At 33.0% G+C, this 18347-nt stretch overlaps 1 protein-coding gene across 2 annotated transcripts in view; it reads right to left on the bottom strand.

The window, feature by feature from the left end:
* The window catches only part of LOC124541827 (choline/ethanolamine kinase), a 33830-nt gene extending 19456 nt beyond the window's left edge, over nucleotides 1–14374 (bottom strand). The window contains exons 1-2 of one of the 2 annotated variants that reach the window (XM_047119736.1): nucleotides 14222–14374; nucleotides 3612–3733 (exon numbers count right to left, since the gene is read on the bottom strand). In XM_047119736.1, the coding sequence (XP_046975692.1) occupies nucleotides 3612–3733; nucleotides 14222–14230 (131 nt within the window). In that variant the 5' untranslated portion in view covers nucleotides 14231–14374. Of the gene's footprint in view, nucleotides 1–3611; nucleotides 3734–13415; nucleotides 13678–14221 lie in introns of those variants that run through there. The other variant, XM_047119735.1, reaches the window with a different exon arrangement.
* Between the last annotated feature and the right edge of the window lie 3973 nt (nucleotides 14375–18347).

Below are 18347 nucleotides of genomic sequence, written 5' to 3'. Positions count from 1 at the left end.
TCATTATCGTATCGTGATAAAATGGCGTTTTGAATGGCGGCATTTTTTTTTACTGGAGAAGTTGATATAAGTTTTTATTCTCTTAATAAAATTTATTATTCAAGAAAATTTTCTCCTCTTTAAAGAAAATTAATCAATACCTACGTAGCACAAGCACGCACGAGCGGTGATGGCTCAGTGGTTAGAACGCGTGCATCTTAACCCATGATTTCGGGTTAAAACCCAGCCAAGCACCACTATATATATATGCTTAATTTGTGTTTATAATTTATCTCATGCTCGGCGGTGAAGAAAAACATCGTGAGAAAACCGGCATGTGTCTAATTTCATCGAAATGCCACATGTGCATTCCACCAACCCGTATTGGAACAGCGTGGTGGAATATATTTCAAACCCTCTCCTAATGGGAGAGGAGGCCTTAGCCCAGCAGTGGGAAATTTACGGGCTGTTACTTTACTTTAGTTTACTTACATAGCACGAACTTAACGCTTTTTATCATCATTTGGATGACTAATACTTCTCTATTTAATAAGTTACTGTGTGATATACAATTATTATTATTAATAACATAATTTCAAGATCAAATGCAATCTAGACGCAAATTCCAGTCGTGACAAGTGCTAACACTTGACAGATTAAATATATTAATACAATAAAAAACAACTTAACACTGTTTTTTTCTCAAAGTCGATTAAGGAAAAACTACATTTACCAAGAATCCTATCCGCTGTTTAGTAAAAAGTTGAAAGAAAAACGACCATACCACGACATAAAAATGGATACCATTGATCGCTTCATGGGCTGTGGTTTAAGTCATAAACGAAATAGTTACACAGATACTGATTCTGACAGCTGCTGCAACTGTTCATGATGGAAAAGGGGATGACTATATCATCTTCCGTCTGTCTGATGACGTGTAGGAAGATTTCATAATTATCAGTTGAGTAGTTTAGACTTGAAACCGTAACAAGTAAACGAACTCACTTTGCACTTCTTTGATTGGTCAGAATTGTCCGCTAACATTGGGACTATAAAATGTGTGCCTCAAAACTTAGGCACTAATCTATTTCTTGTACCATTTACCCTCTAAGCCGAAAGGATTTCTCCCAAATATTGCAATACTGCGTACTGTTGTTTAGCTGTAGAATATTTGACGAGTGGGGTGGGTAGTCAAATAAGCTCCAAAACTTGCTCTAATAGTCGTTTTGCAGCTGTTCTGTCTAGTTGGTGTAGTAGCTGAATGTCTATTAATAAGATATATTAGTCAAAAAAGTTGCCGTATTAGACGATTACTTGCAGCGATTCTGCGTCGTTGATCTGGTATCCATGTATCTTTTTACTAAACATATGTATGCTACATATGTCTAGTAATAAGTTATATGGCCGCAGGTCCTGAAGTCCTGGTCAAACCAGGTCAAGTCTGGAAAGTGGAAGCATACACTCCGATTCCTTGGAAAGCACGTAATACTGTTGGTCTATCGTCTGAACCCTTTCGCAGCCGTGTCAGATTTGGTGTTCCATCGTATTATAAGAATGAGTGAATATTATGCACTTGTTTTTGCGGACTACAATATAATCTTCTGCGTAGTTAGCTGGTCTTTCTTGAGATTTAGCACCGTAGCTGAAATCGATTTTGAGAACAGTTCAAGTAACAGCCTCGCTGCTTGGCTAAGACCCCAGGCCTTTGTGGCTCTCCACAACCGTCTGTGTTCTAAACCATCTGGTATGGATCTATGTGGTAGATATATATGGTATATGGTATTTATGTGGTAGAATTTCGTTGAAATTAGACGCATGCAAGTTTCCTCTTGGTGTTTTCTGTACCTTTATTACAAATACAAATTAAGCACATGAAAATTGAGTAGCGCTTGCCTAGGTTTCAATCCACAATCGTCGAATAGAATACAAGCATTTAGGAGACAGTCATCAACCATTCCCGAGCTATTACTTCTCAACTTTACAAATGAAACTAAGTAATTAAAAATCTCATAACTTATCACTTGCGTTACGTCACAAGATTAACTCCCCAAGGTCACTTGTTTGTTTACGTTTTTTCCTCATCCATTGTGGAAATCGAAGTGACTTTTTAGTGGATATTGTTGTAATTTTTTTACCCACCACAATGGCATGTTTTATACACCTATTGATGTAGTGAATTGTCATTAAAAAACACCAACCAACTTTCCAAAGGTTTTCGAAGGCGACATTGTGTTCCATGTTTTCAATTCTCCGACCGTCGAAAAAACATTTTTTGCGGTACAGTCGTTAGTTTTTAGTATCTATTCCAATGGATTTATTTATTGAGTTCTATATTTATATCCAGCTGCCTGGACCGACTTTTTAGCGTCAAAATTATTACAATGTCAGGGCACTTCTCAACATAATTTCCAAAAAGCATTCCCTAAAGAATACCATATAAGATATATACAAAGGAAAGGAAAATATCACCCGATGATTAATCAAGAAATCCCAGATCCTATAACACCGACAAGCTTGAAATTTGGCAGGTGGGTTCCTTATAGGGTGTAGGTATCCGTTAAGAACGAATTTTACGAAACTTCGTCCCATCAAGCGTGATCGGAAGTTCGTGTATTATAAAATCTAGTAATCTATAATACAATGGTTGTATTTTGATAAGTCAAAAGAAACGTTTCTGTAAATAAAGATAAAGCTAGACACTTTGTTTGTTAAGCGCACTAATCTCAAGAACTATGTTTGATTTGAAAGATTATTACATGATATCTAGTTCATTTACAGTACCCCCCTTCCCCACTTAATAGGCTTTATATTATTTTATTCTAGATAACGGACACGTCATAGTTGTTAGAAAACGTGATTCATCAAAGATAGCGAGTTCAGATCTAGACGAGAACCAATCAAAATCGACAGATTCTGTAATAAATTGGGCATTCATGAAAGCACTTTTCGATCGTCACGGTACATTGATCAGATAGTAGATAATATCGATAAGAACTGACAACAAACTCAGTACTCTTATTCATCATTTTAATCACAGAGTATATCAAGAAAATACAATCATTATCATTACATAGTATAAAACAAAGTCGCTTACTTCTTTCTGTTTCTATATATGCTTAGATCTTTAAAATTACACAAAGGATTTTAATGCAGTTTTTTTCAATAGATACATTGATTCAAGAGGAAGATTTATATGTATAATACATGCAAGATATAGTAGAGAAATGGTTATTTTTTAGAGGATTCTTTAGTAATGTATTACATAAACTCATTTATTTAGTGTCTAATGACTAAAAACTATGAATAATATATATGATGACATTCTGTTGTATATTTAGTATCACTATTGCACCCGTGCGAGGGCGGGGTGAGTCGCTAGTTTAACATATACATAGCATGCCTGGAAATCAACATATACAAAGTCCACGCATTTTTCAAGAACATTAATCTCGTAATGACTAATATGCCTCATTTATCAATGTTTGTTTTGACATGGCACTAAATTTTCATATCTTTCATTTGTGTTAATATATGTTAAGCTTTATTACCTTTTAATACTAAGAACATTTGTCCCAGCAGTGGGAAATTTACTATCTATTAAGTAATGTTATCTATATGAAGTATTGGCTTACCTGATTCGTCTGAAGTCAAGATCAGTTGGATCGACGCTCTTCCAGGCACCGTGGAGGTAGTTCCTGCAGATCCTACCCGCTATCTCTCTCATTTCCGCTTCGGTACCGCATAATTGGAGTTTCTGAAACGTATAAAACTAATATTTTCAAAATGCCAATGAATTATGAATGAATTATGACGTACGTGTTTTTATAGCAATGTGCACTGTATGCATCACATACATTGTGTAACACTTCGAAGACAATTTTTTTTTATTAATGATAATTTGTATCGTCATATAGTCTAGTCTTCAAATACTATGTATGAACGAATTATATAGAAGTTGGTTAGAGAACATCTTCATTGATCTAACGTAAGAACCATCGAAACTCCTTCCCCCTCCTTCCACCCCTTTATAAAAATATATTAGATAGATACTTTCAACTTTCATGGATAGCTCCAACTTTTCATAGAAAGCTCAGAATTTTGCTTGCTATGTTGCACAGACAAAATTCAATGGAAGTTTGTGCTAAGTCCGTATCGTGTGGACTTACCATTGGAATCGAACTGAATTGCCTTCTGATCTTCTGACTGTACCTCAATTTATTATTTATTTGACTAACCAAAACGATTTTCGACGTTCCACTGTCGGGTAACACTTCTGGTGTGTCTGATATCATAATTAATGTCTAACCAGACCAGACACACAATAATATATAATTGTAATTAACTAACATAAATGGTTTTTTAAATGTTGAAAGACCGTAACCACTAACTTTCCGATTCTTCTCGGTAGAATCAACTTTCTGATCCGGTGGTAGCTTCACTTAGTTGTTAAATGAAGATTCAAAAGTGCTTATAAAAGCCTACTAGAATAAAGTATTATTTGATTTTGATTAATTAATGTCTTATCACAGCATTCAAGAGATGTTTACGAAACGTATATAGGCAAGCTTTTGACCTACACCTCGTAAATTTGTTAAAAATATTCCATTGATAATCCAATTGTTACAATGAAACGTCACACAAACGTAATTTACAATCAAAATAGTTTTTCTCGTTATCTCTTATCTAAATCCCTTACCTTGTCAGATAATTGTTCAAATAAGATAAAAAAACGTGACACACACAAGTCATAGAACTTATCTAGTGTTATAAATATATCTATTTCCTTCCAGAATTTAGGGATTGGGCAACACTTGCGCGACTGAGGGAAGCGAACGAGATAATATATATTTTTACTAATTTTAATAAAATATTTGAATTATATACGGAAAGAGATTTAGTATAACTAGCCTTTTACTTGGTAGTAAGGCTTTATGTACATCAACATATATTGTATTCAGTTATCGTTTGAAAGATGAGTGAGCTAGTGTAACTACAGGCGCAGACATAACACCTTAGTTCCCAAGGTTGGCTGTCGGTTCAATGATTTAACTTCAAAGAAGGTCTTAGGCAACGCGTAACGGCCTACCGTCGCTGTGTATTTATTTGACTTTTCTATTCTTACGGTATATATATTACTAGATGTCGCACGCGGCTTCGCTTACGCTTTAGGGAATTATTTGTCATGTATGAGGCAAAAACGCCTATGTCCTTCCTTTTACTCCAAGTTTGCTTCATACCAAATTTCATCAAATTTGGTACAGTGGTTTGGTGGTGAAAGAGCGAAAGACAGACAGAGTTACTTTCTCATTATTATTGGTATAAGATAGTATACTAATAAAGACTACATACAATACAAGAAAATACCTAAATTTATAATTTGAGGGTAATCTCTGGAACCAAAGACCCGATTCTAAACATATTTCACTGGGATAAAGCTACATTATTCCTGATTGATATATCATGTCATTTTCCTTATTAATATATTGCAATCATGAAAAGTAAAAGTAAAGTAACTTTTTGTAAATTTCCCACTGCTGAGATAACCACCTCTTCCATTAAACCTGGTTTTGAACACGTAAGCACCGGTTAAGACGCACGCGTTCTAGCCATCTCAGCTCAACCGTGAAAAGCCTTAGTACATATTATTTTTATTTACGATCGGCACGCGCCCGATTACCACAATACCAGATTAGTATCAGAGCTATTTACAGATTATTCGTGGATTATCGAAATAAAAGGCCGTATAGGCATTTTTAATTTTACAACATGATAACAAAATAGGTACCTTACGTGTCATTGATAAGATATATACACATACTATTTATCAAACATTATTCAATACATGACACGCCAATTCTAATGCAGTATTTTTGAGCAATTATCATTTAAAACAATACAGTTTAGAATAACTTAAATGCGAATTCCAAAATGTTGTAATTACCAAACAAAATGAGGGTAGATTTCATTCTGGTGAATGATCTCTTCCAGTTTAGGCTTTTCTGAAGTTATATAGTTTAAGATCCTCACTTTTATAAGCCGATGGGACAATAAATCGGGTACGAAAGGAGTTCAGGCACAACCAATGGCTTGTCTTGGTTTTGCTATGAGTTTAATTAGAATATGGAACTGAAGCTGATGACCAAGATAAGCAACGCATAATCAAAAGTTTTTGATGAACGCTGAGAGTTTGACCAAGTTTTCAGACCCAATGTGGTCCAATCGAGTGAAAACATCAAAGATATTGATCTTGGATGGGTTATGGTTATGATAGATATGGATCTTGGTGACAATAATCATAACCAGGATGTGTTCTCGCTCGAGATACCACAGGGATTGGGCTTGGGCCTTTTGGACACTTGGGTTCATCTTCGCTGAGTTTCAGTACTAACCAATGAATGCTTGATTAATTATCATAATCTAGGCCTATCAAACGAACACTCACAAATTTAAGATAAACATACCTTATACCTGTTGAATATATGATCTCTAATAAACGCACCGAAGATTACATATATATAAAGATATACAATTGTAAAACAAGTGATAATTTCCTAGTTATGTGATAACATCATCATGTTTTATCAAGTTGATATATGGATGTTGTTTTACGATTTAAATACGTTTTAAGGATTAAGACTATCTTATCCGAGGTTGGATAATAATTTTGGAATCTGTCGTCATGGACTGGACATCGTTTCAAAACGAATCTGTTTTGCTAGAAAAGTCAAAAGTCATTGGACAAAATAAGAATTGAGAGAAGTATTATATGATAAAATTACCATAAATACAAAGTAAGTCTTGTGGTTTTATTTTTGGGGTCATAATATTAAGTATTATTCATATTTCGGTCACACAGCGTTTACCAAATAAGTTGAAGAAGTTGATTGTGGTAAGCAAAATGAAAAGTGGGATAGTTAAAAAAGTCCACGGCGAACATCATGCTGCTGGTGTGAGTACTAGCTCGAAATAACATCTGCAATAAGGATAGCTGAAAATATACTGCGACGCTGGATCTTCAAAGCCACCATCTTCACTGACGAAGAGAAAGACCACGATATTAAGTCTTAAGACTGGAAGAAATTGATGCATAATAATTAAGGTAGAAATTGCCTGATCAAAAAGAGTGGGCACCACCAAATTCCTAACACTATAAACACTGGTTAAATAATTGGACTGACTGAAATAAATGCAAGTACATCCAAAATCAGAGAACCGTCATGGAGAAATGAGCTCTAATTGGTGATATTCATCTCCTCAACAGAATGGTTTCAAAAGGCTTATGTCCGCCAAGTTTTGAAGAAGATCCACAATTCATTAATTAGTTGTAGAAAATTTTTGGGCTGCTTTTTTACCAATTTCCCGTCTTATTTAAAGTATTCAAATTGCTTGTGATAAATACTAATTGAAATCAAAACGACTACCACAGCATATTGAATACGCCATGTTAAGTGACACGAACATCAATAAAGTCCAAACATACTTTATTTAAGTAGGCTCTTTCGGGCGCTTTCGAATCGTCGTATTACAGAGTAAAATTTCATTTAAAGTGACCACCGGTTGAATGTAGTTTGGACTGAGAACCAACAAGAAACTCAGTAGTGGTAACTCTTTTAACTCTTTAAAAAGAACTATTAAGTTAATGACGAATACCAAATGTCAGTTCAAGGTCACATCACTCACACACAAGGTCTTTACCACTGTAATACAGAACAGTTTTGTGATTAACGACTACAATAATCTAAGAATTAATTTATTAAAATAAGGTACTAAGTTAACGATTGTACTTTTCCAAGTATAACACTAATTAGTCATAACTAAAGAATTGAAGTATTATCTATTAGTTTTTCCGAAACAAACCTTTCACTAATGAAATGGGATTCCTGGTAAATTGTTAAGTTCTCTCTCATTCTCCAGACAGTCCTTTATATCTGAAGGGTATAGTCCTGGTGCTGGTAAGAAGTAAGGGTATCAACACCAGGAGAACGATTGACATTATCTGTATAAAGTAGTTTAATACCTTTTTCTTCTGATATAATACAACCAATGCTACAAGATTGAGGAATGTTTTCAACCATGTATAGTCCAAGTACACGTCATTACTATTTCCTTCAAACTAACCCATTAGAGTAAATATGCTTTAAACACCGTCTACCAATATTTAAAAAAAAACGACCTATTCCTCACAGACGTATCGGAAAATTACTCAAATCAAAAATTCAAGTGACAACGCCTCCCAACCAAAATGGCCGTTAATTAGACAATTAAAAGTGAATTCAAACGCATTCAAAACATCGCAATTATTTAATTTTACACGTCAATCTGAATCGCCTTAAGTTAAACAAAGTCAAACGATATTGACGTTTATTAGATTAATTTTAAAGGTCACAATCGTGTGCAGTTGTTCACATCATCTTAATAGAAGATGACGCGGTTTTGATGTAAAAATATTATATGTTAATGAAACAATTGCTTTGAATTATATGATTACTGATGATAACAAAAGGCTGCAAGACAAGATGCCTTTGTCTAGAAATAAAAAAAAAGTTTACTGTCTACATCAGAACTATTACTATAAATTATTATTGTATATGTTGTCGGACAAATGGACCTCATGGTAAGTTATCATTGTCATTGACGACGCGTGAAAGTTTTTTTTACGTATATTGCTCATGGACCATCAATATTGGGACAGAGATGTTATGTCCATAGACCTTGGTACTAGAAGAGTGCTCTTCACAGCTGGGTTAAATCCTTTTCTCCTCTTTGGCATCAATTTTGCAACGACATCTTAACTTTGAAGACTCAGATCGAAAACTTCATAATAATTGAGTATATGTTTACTATTATAAATGAAAAACTGCATTAAGAACTACCTGAATATACGACTTCACCCGCGCGAAATATTTTAACTACAGCAAATAATTCGACGACCCCCCCCCCCCTACATTTCTTCCATGAGACTTAAACTCAAACGTACCAAATTTGATCCAAATCTGTTCAAGCGTGAAGAGTTACTTTCGAATTTATGACATAAGTGGACTTCAAACGCATTTCGTAGAATATATTACTATACATTATTATCTAATAACAGAAATTAGAAGATGCTCCAGTGGAACCAACTTTATGGTAGGTCCACACGAAACAAAATTGGTCTATTGAATTTTGTCTGTGCAAAAAACAGCAAAAGTTGGTGTATTGGAAAGGTCTCAGTTAAAAAAAATGTTCAAAGTCTGTATATTATATTATTACTAGTTGTATCTTCGCTCATTCATTAGGCAAAAAAATAAGGCATAAAAGTAGCCTGCCTTTTCTTGGAGTTCAAATTTTCTTTATAACGTCGTGAAAGAGCGGCTGAGGCATACAGATTTACTTTCACATTTATATAATATGATGAATATAGACATAACTGCAAAGAAATTTGTTTGAAAAACTCTGCATCCTCAAAACAAAAAGTCAGAGGTAATTAAAAGTCTTTTCAGACATTTTGTCTATAGACTTTTACTTAGACTAAGTTTGTACCACAAAGTCTGTGCCAAATCCGTGTCGTGTGGCAGTACCATTAAATTTAGCCCATTGACGCGTCTAATATAAAACCGATGTTCCTATCATTATTAGTATATATAAATTAATGTAACATATATATTAACACGTCATTGTAATGTATTTGTAACATGTTACTATGTTACATAACATATTATGTTTAATGATTGACACATGTTATTACATTGTTACATTAATTAATCAAGTGCTATGCATAATTACTAAGCAATTATAAATAGCTTGATAAGCTATGGTCGTTAAGCTTATCCTAGATGCCATATATCTTGGCTGTATCGTAAACACGGAGATATCCGTTAAAAATTATTCAAATTGTTTTGTTAAGTTCAAATTAAGTTGGTTGGTTATTGTAAGCTAATAGTAATAATAATAAATAATAATAGCAGCCTGTTAATTTCCCACTGCTGGGCTAAGGCCTCCTCTATCTTAGAGGAGAAGGTTAGGAGGATATTCCACAACGCTGCTCTCGTCCAGGTTTTCACATACGGCAGAATTTTATTGAATTGAAACACATGCCGGTTTCCTCACGTTGTTTTCCTTTACTCGAACTCGAGATAAATTATAAACATAAATAAGCACATGAAAATTCAGTAGTGCTTGCTTGGGTTTGAATCTGCAGTCATCAGTTAAGATGTACGCGTTCTAACCACAGCGCCATCTCGAACTAATGGTATTTAAAGTATGTTCCATGTGAGTGAAAAAAATAATTACCCCAATTATTTTTACGTGCGATGTAAATGGACTTCCTTAATTTTTGTAGTTTTTTTCTGTATTAGTGTTATGAAAATTGATTCAGTAGTTATTTTAAGTTACACATTAACATAAATGTTCATTATAATCATTAATATAAATAATAGAATATAAAGACTTCATCTCCTCGCTTATAAGTCTAAAGATTCAGAGGTTCGAACGCAAGATCGAAAAAATATATTGAATGTTTTTTCGAAAGATTCTCAATAACAGTTGTGTCCCATGCTTCGAAAATTAGATTTGCTGTCCTATCTAATTATGAGAGGCGGAAATAGAGAGCGTACCTGTGTTCTGTATTTGCATACTTGTGCGCTATAATATGCCAATTGGTCGAATTTGACAGAAATAGTGGGCAACATAAGAAATCTGGTCGACATTATCGTTTTAGAGTTGTGTGGATTGTTCAAATTCAATAAAATACATTATTAATTATGTTATTTAGGCTCAGTAGGAAAAGTATACAAGTGAAGAGTAGAAACCCAGATTACTGAGTATTTCCCAACCAAAAACAATTTTTTTCCTGGTGGTAGAGCTTTGTGCAAGCCCATTTGATAAATTCTAATGCCAAACAGTATTGTTAAGCATCATTGTGTTTCTGTTTAGGGATGAGTGAGCCAGTATAACTAAAGGCACAAGGGACATAACATCTTAGTTCCAAAGATTAATAGCAAGCAAAACCGTTATTGCTTTAAGTACTGATGTTGTTGGTGAGAGCAACTATAAAGTCACCAATTTGCCATGCCTCTTAAGACATGTCTGTTATAACTTTATCAAATTAAAAATAACATTCAATCTTGTAATTTATATTTAGAATATAGAAAATAAACTATACAAAACAACATGCAGTCAGCATTGTTAAATACAAAGTACTGACACATTAATATATTTACACCGCAGACTCATGACTACATTTTAAAATACATATAATTTTACCTATTGCACACAAAATTGCACTTGCGGAGCTATTGTTAGCCTTTATCTAAGTAGGTAGAAAGATTCATCTAAAACGGTTTAGCTGTGTCGCTGTGGAGATATAACCAACAGTTACTTCGGCATTTGTATTATTCACATAGATTACTATATAAAATGGTAAATTATATACAACTGGTCAATCATTTACAATTACAATTTATTACTTATATAATCTTATACATATTCAGTTTACTTAAGTAAATAATTCATTATAGTACGACACAACTTAGATGTAGCATCAGCATAGTAAAACCGATCACATCGATCTTTATTTCTTGTGTGAATATGATCTTTACATAAACTTAATAACGTGTAATATCATGTGACCTAATATATTCGTCAATTTGACACATCGATTTACTCTCTCGGGTTGAACTGACGAGAGAATCTATAGCGACGAATAGCATCGAATGGCGCGATAGAGAGCTATTTCTATTGGTTCTGTAAATCGGCAGTAATCGGTTTTACTTTGCCGATGCTACATCTATGTTGTGTCATACTATACATATTCAAGTAAATTTAATAGATTCTAATCCAGACAAAATAAGAGGTAGTTTTTATACAATTCGATGGATTTGGTAGCACTGGCTTTAATTATCCAATTTGTTATTTAAATTATCCATTATGTAGACCTCTTAGACAATATTCAGAGGCAATTTTAAGACCATTGTTGCAATGAGATTCTAGCACTTATATATTAAGTAATTTTGCAATGAGGAAAACAACAACTAAACAAGCCTTCTCTATATAAGAAAAGTTCTTAATGCCATACTGGGATATGTCTATAACTGTATTTAAATCTAATTAAATAATTAATGAAGGAGCTGAGATGGCCCAGTGGTTAGAAAGTGTGCGTCTTAATCAATGATTGCAAGTTGAAACCCAGGCAAGCACTACTATATATATGTGCTTAATTAGTGTTTATAATTCATCTCATGCTCTACGATGAGTGAAAACATTGTGAGGAAACCTGCATGTGTCTAATTTCATTGAAATTCTGGTGCATGTGTATTCTACCAACCTGCATTGGAACAGTGTGTTGGAATATGTTTCAAATCCTCTCTTTTATGGAAGAGGAGGCCTTATCCCAGCAGTGGGAAAATTACAGACTGTTACTTTTCTTTACAAAGGTGATGGAATTGTTATGAGAGATGAATTTTAACTAACAACTCTGAGTTCAAAGCCTTAATTTGTGTTTGAAATTTAATTCATAACGAGAATATGACATGGTTCCAACATACATTGGCATAAACTCAAAAAGGAAGAGTCATACATCCTGTCTATTCCCTACACTATACTTTTTTTACATTTAATTTGCAAAGTACCTAATAAAATTTCTATTAATCAAGGTGAGCAAATTAATGAGATAATCAGTGTTTACAAATGATTTGCATTATGGAAATAAATCAAGAATGATCATTTAAATTTTATGTATAAAATGTTTGGTGGCATATGTATCAAAAACAGTATAATAGTCAGAACACAATACTGGTTTTCAGTACTCTTGACCACAGATATTAAACAATATTACTTTATAAATTTACTATGCAAAAACAGGTAGAAAAAAATTGTTTTTTAAATTAAATAAAATGTCAAATTGTCTATGATGTAATTAAAAAAAAACAAGATCATGGTTAGGTTTGCATACTGCCACATATAATATAGTATTTACTAACTATAGTCACTGTATATCTTCAGTTAACATATAAAGACACAGAGAATACAAAGTTATCAGAAGAGTATATAAATTATTATGTTATACTAGTCATTTAATAGATAATGCTATATTTTACAATGTTTAGTTTTATCATGAGTGAAACAGGTATATTAAAATTAACCATTAATAAAAAAATTAAAACACTAAGATATAGAAAATTTAACTGCTTTTTTTTAACTTATAGCTAATAAGCAAAGGTGTTAATTTGTAAGTCATTTAAAAAAAACAATTAGTGTTATATAATCATTAGAAAATTTAGTATATTGAGTGGAAAATTATTTCAATTCAGTCATTAGTAGTGTTAAACAGGTAAGGTCATAATTTTCAGATAATAGTTGATAAAACACGAAGGAAAACGCCAAGGTTATAGTAAGGAATGTAAATGGTATATTCTCTGCGTTATAACGATTAAAGAAAGAATCAAATAACTGCAACATACCCAGTATCGGCTCCGATTCATATCAATAAATCTTCTATAATTATTTTTAACACACACTATTAAATTTTTAATATATAAAGACATTAATATATTTCTTTAACTTCTCTGTACCTGCGCGAATTGAGTGTGCGCGAAATTGTTGTATTATCACATACGAGTATGATTCATACACGAAAGAGAACGGTTCGTGTATAAATTTCGTACTTTCATATGTTTATTAGAAAATTATTTTGTACTTAGGTTAGCGGTACAGTATTTGACACAATTTTCCTTACTATTTGTGATTTCATTTTGTATTTTGATTTGTGACATACAAAAAATGTTGCCCGTATCAAATAATAACTATAATTAGAATGAATATTTATATAATATAATAATAAATTAAATGCTTTGTTGACATATTCGTAACCGTTTAAATAACAAGTTTATTTATTTATCAATGAATCATTTCAAAACAAATTAATATATTTTATTATTACGAGGAAATGACGTGAAATTGGGTTTTTTATTTCATCATATCATGCACATCGTAGTTATTCAATATTTGTTAATTTAGATACATTTACTTTTTTTATATTGTTAAAATATTTATCATATAATTACATTTTTGGATTTTATTTTTTTTTAAGTTTTAAACCGCAACACGACATCACTAACACAGTTTTTTTATATGTTTATTGAAAGTTTAAACCGTTGTAGTTATCTCCTTACCATACGTCACAGGGTGGTATGATGTTCGTATAAAAAAATAATATTATAATAATATCACTATAACTATTTTATTCATTGCAAAACAAACAAATTACCTTCGCCATAGTTTTTATATATCTTCAGTGTGTCCTATTATATAGTATAGATAATTTTTAATTCAATTGTAAGAAATCACCGACTTTATAACGCAAGTATTACGTCTGTACTCCGCAAGTTAAAAATATCAACTGAAGAGCGAGACACGGCCGATAGAAATTCAATAGGGCAATATAGTAGAGATTATCGCGAGTGCGAAAGAGACGGGTGATGCGAATTATTACGAGCCTTGGCGAATATTGACGAAATGCAACCCTTGTCGTCCAACGTGTCTGCACGTCATTATAAACCGACCATTTTAAAGACACAACCATGTAGTATAATAATTCACTATCAGAACTCAAAAGGTTACATTATTAAATTTAATTGCGTTCTATGTTAAGGTAAGTAAATAAGTTAATATTTTATACATTATATTCTACGCATTTTAAACTTGTAGCCATTAACCAGCTATGTTTTGGATCATTAATAAACGGGTTTATAATAAAATTGACACTGTTTACAAATCTTGAGCCATTGTTTTTCCTGGAATTCAGTTGGTTTTGTTTTGAGATTAATTTTTATTGCTTCGTAATATTTTTTTTCTGTTATCGGACGGTGTAATTTCATTGAAGTGAATATACTTAATTTATCAATGTTTGTACGTGTTTTATCGTTAAGTGTCTAAACGTTGTTTGTTAAGATCTGTGACATTCATTGTGTATTTAATTTAAAGTTTATAAAATATAATAATTACTCAATATGTGCTACAGATCTCATGGTTACATATAGTAGAAAGTTTTTTGAAAGTATTTATGTGATCAAATTAATGTGGTATTACAATATATTGCAATTTATAAACTAAGATTTAAACACATCTGATTTAAATCGGTGTCTTTTGTAAGACGCTAAATAATGCTTCGCCATCAAAATTATGCTAAAATAGAATTATTTGTAATGTATTTGTTGTTATTTTGTTTTGTTTTTTCTAAGTTCTAATCTTGCCAAGTGCCTTGTTTGGAATTAGAGTCGGTAAACAACATTAATTTATGATATTTACTCGTAATGTACCTACGTTGTTTGCGATAGTTGGAGACGGTTTAAAAAGTGCATAAATCAGGTAACATTTTAATTAGGTACGTATAACAATAATCAATATTTATGTATTGTGCATCCCGCGCTGATTCTAACTATAGAAATATTGATACGACCAACGACAAATATGTCAACATTAATATTACATACGACAATATATATTTACATACTAATACTAGCGACACGGCCCGACTTCGCACGGGTGCAATGCTTATACTAAATATACTACAGAATATCTTATAACGTTCACTGCTTCTTTGTCATTAGAGAATACAAACCGCTTTGTTCCTGTATTTTAAATCTGTAATATCTTCGAAAATATTCAATTAAATGACATGCTGTAAAGGGCCATATGAATTAATACTAAATGCACAATATATTCGTTGGATAAGGATGAATGTTGTATTGCTTGAAATCACTTCGAAAATAAGCCATTATTTTTTTGTATTGTGGGGTATCCATAAGAGATAGGCATGTTATACTATCGCAGACTTTTTCGAAGACTTTTATAATGTGTACAATTGGAGTACATTATTTTGATCAATCTTAGGCAGGTTTGCAATGTAAGCACAAAAAAATTACTATATTTACGACATCACTTTAGAAACCTCTAAAATAATAACTGTTTCTCTACTATATTGTGCATGTAATAATAAAAATAAACCTTACTTGAATCAAAATCAATCAAAATCAAAATACACTTTATTCAAGTAGGCTTTTACAAGCACTTTTGAATCGTCATTTAACAATTAAGTGAAACTACCGGTTCGGAAAGTAGATTCTACCGCAAAGAACCGGCAAGAAACTCAGAAAGTAGTTACTCTTTTTCAACATTTAAAAAATTCAGTCATATTAGTTAAATACAACTATATATGCATGTAATATATCCTGCCTGGAAGTTAAAAGTATCAACTCCACGCTTTTTTATCATTAAAATCTTGTATCGAATAGTATGCCTTTTTTACCAATGTATTTTTTACAAACGATTTGAATTTACGAACCGGCCATGTTAAAAATGTCTGCGGCTAAGCTGGGGCCATGGGCCCTATGTCCTGGTGTTTTTATTATAGGCCTTTTATATTTACGACCATTTACAAATAATTTGCTTACAGTCAGGCATGTAATGTAAATGTAGTTTCAAAGAAATGGTGCGGTGATTTTCGTAAATTCTCAGAATTTGATTAGTCTTACAATGTCTATGGTATATCTATTTCTACCATGAAGAGTACGCCTATAGCTTTCTACTTTTAATACTTGGTGGTAGGGCTCTGTGCAAGTCCGCCTGGGTAGGTACCACCCACTCATCAGATATTCTACCGCTAAACAGCAGTACGCAGTATTGTTGTGTTCCGGTTTGAAGGGTGAGTGAGTCAGAGTAGTTACAGGCACAAGGGACATAGCATGTTAGTTTCCAAGGTTGGTGACGCATTGCCGAAGGAATAGTTAATATTTTTTACAGCGTCATTGTCTATGGGTGATGGTGACCACTTACCATCAGGTGGCTCATATGCTTGTCCGCAAATCATTCCATAAAAAAAAGAAAATAAAAAACAAAAAATATCGACTATCGTCACCAGTCTTTTGATAAATATGTTAGTAAATTTCTAATTTTAAAAATATTGTAATTTTGAAAATATACATAGCAGTCAACTTGAGCACAAACGTGTGAAAGAAATCGTTGGTTCTTTGGGGCCCTCTCAGAAATGGGGGCCCTGGCTCGGTATGGTAAAAGACGGTAATGCAATCCCTAAAACGCTTGCTGCGTTTTAGGGATTGCGGGATTTTTTTAGTTGTGGGTAACAACTAGTACTATTATATATTAGTTTTCGCGTTTCTTTACTATATTGTCCACGTATTATATACAAGAACATTCCTCTCGAATCAATCTATTAAATAAAACAGCATCCAAATCCGTGTCACGTTATTTTAAAGACCTAAGCATACATAGGGACAGACAGCGGTGAACGACTTTGTTTTTTACTGTGTAATGATGTTGAGAGTTATAATTATTTGTCAACTGTTATATTTTGAGCTAATTGTCATGAATTTAAATAATAAAAACGAACGCGACCTTGATTCTCTGTAAAGCAATAGTCTATGGTAATTTTTAACGATTTCCGTAAACAAAAATCGCTCTTTGAACAGTACCTATTTTTTGGACTTAAGATCATCGTTCCTTGCCCATAAAACATATTTGTATTTGTTAAAAAAGCATTTTCCTTTCTAATCTGCTTTATTGGCAGCATATTATGATCCTTTACTTTTTATAAGATATCCGTCATACAGTGGCAGTGTTGCCAGATGACTTGCATTGGCGATCTTTAAATCATTATAACTACATACTATAAAACAAAGTCGCTTACCGCTGTCTGTCCCTATATATGCTTAGATCTTTAAAATCACGCAACGGATTTTGATGCGGGTTTTTTAATAGATATATTGGTTCAAGAGGAAGGTTTATATGTATAACACATGCACAATATAGTAGTGAAACACTGATAACTTTAGAGGTTTCAAAGTGAGGTCACAAAATAAAAACACATGCGTTTAAATTGCAAACGCTGGCTGAACACTACGAGATAGATCAAAAAAATGTACTACAGTATTGTACACCTTAAAAAGGTCTTCAAAAAAGTCCATGATGGTATATGTCTATCTCTTATGAATAACCCACAGTAACCATTTTTTAAGTAACTCGAACAACTGAAGATAACTACCAGACTATCCACTGTATGTTATCAACGAGCTCTGAGATATTTTGGTCATACTGCCCGGAGACAACCAGACAATCTGGATAAACTCGCGCGATCGACTACCTACCCGCTGGTCCGACCAGATTCAAAATATAACGGGACTCAATATTCCTACTGCCCTGAGAATAGCCACAGACAAAGTGGAGAGGAAGCTAGTCGACACATCGGCAAAAGCATTTTAGCACAAGCACGACCTTCAGTAATGAAGCATATTGACGACCTCCGTGGTCAAGTGGTGTGTACGCCGGTTTTCATGGGTACGCCACTCTGAGGTCCCGGGTTCGATTCCCGGCCGAGT

Source organism: Vanessa cardui, chromosome 29, assembly GCF_905220365.1.
Source record: "Vanessa cardui chromosome 29, ilVanCard2.1, whole genome shotgun sequence".
NCBI classification, from domain to species: Eukaryota; Metazoa; Arthropoda; class Insecta; order Lepidoptera; family Nymphalidae; genus Vanessa; species Vanessa cardui.
This window is presented reverse-complemented; position numbering and strand designations above follow the sequence as displayed.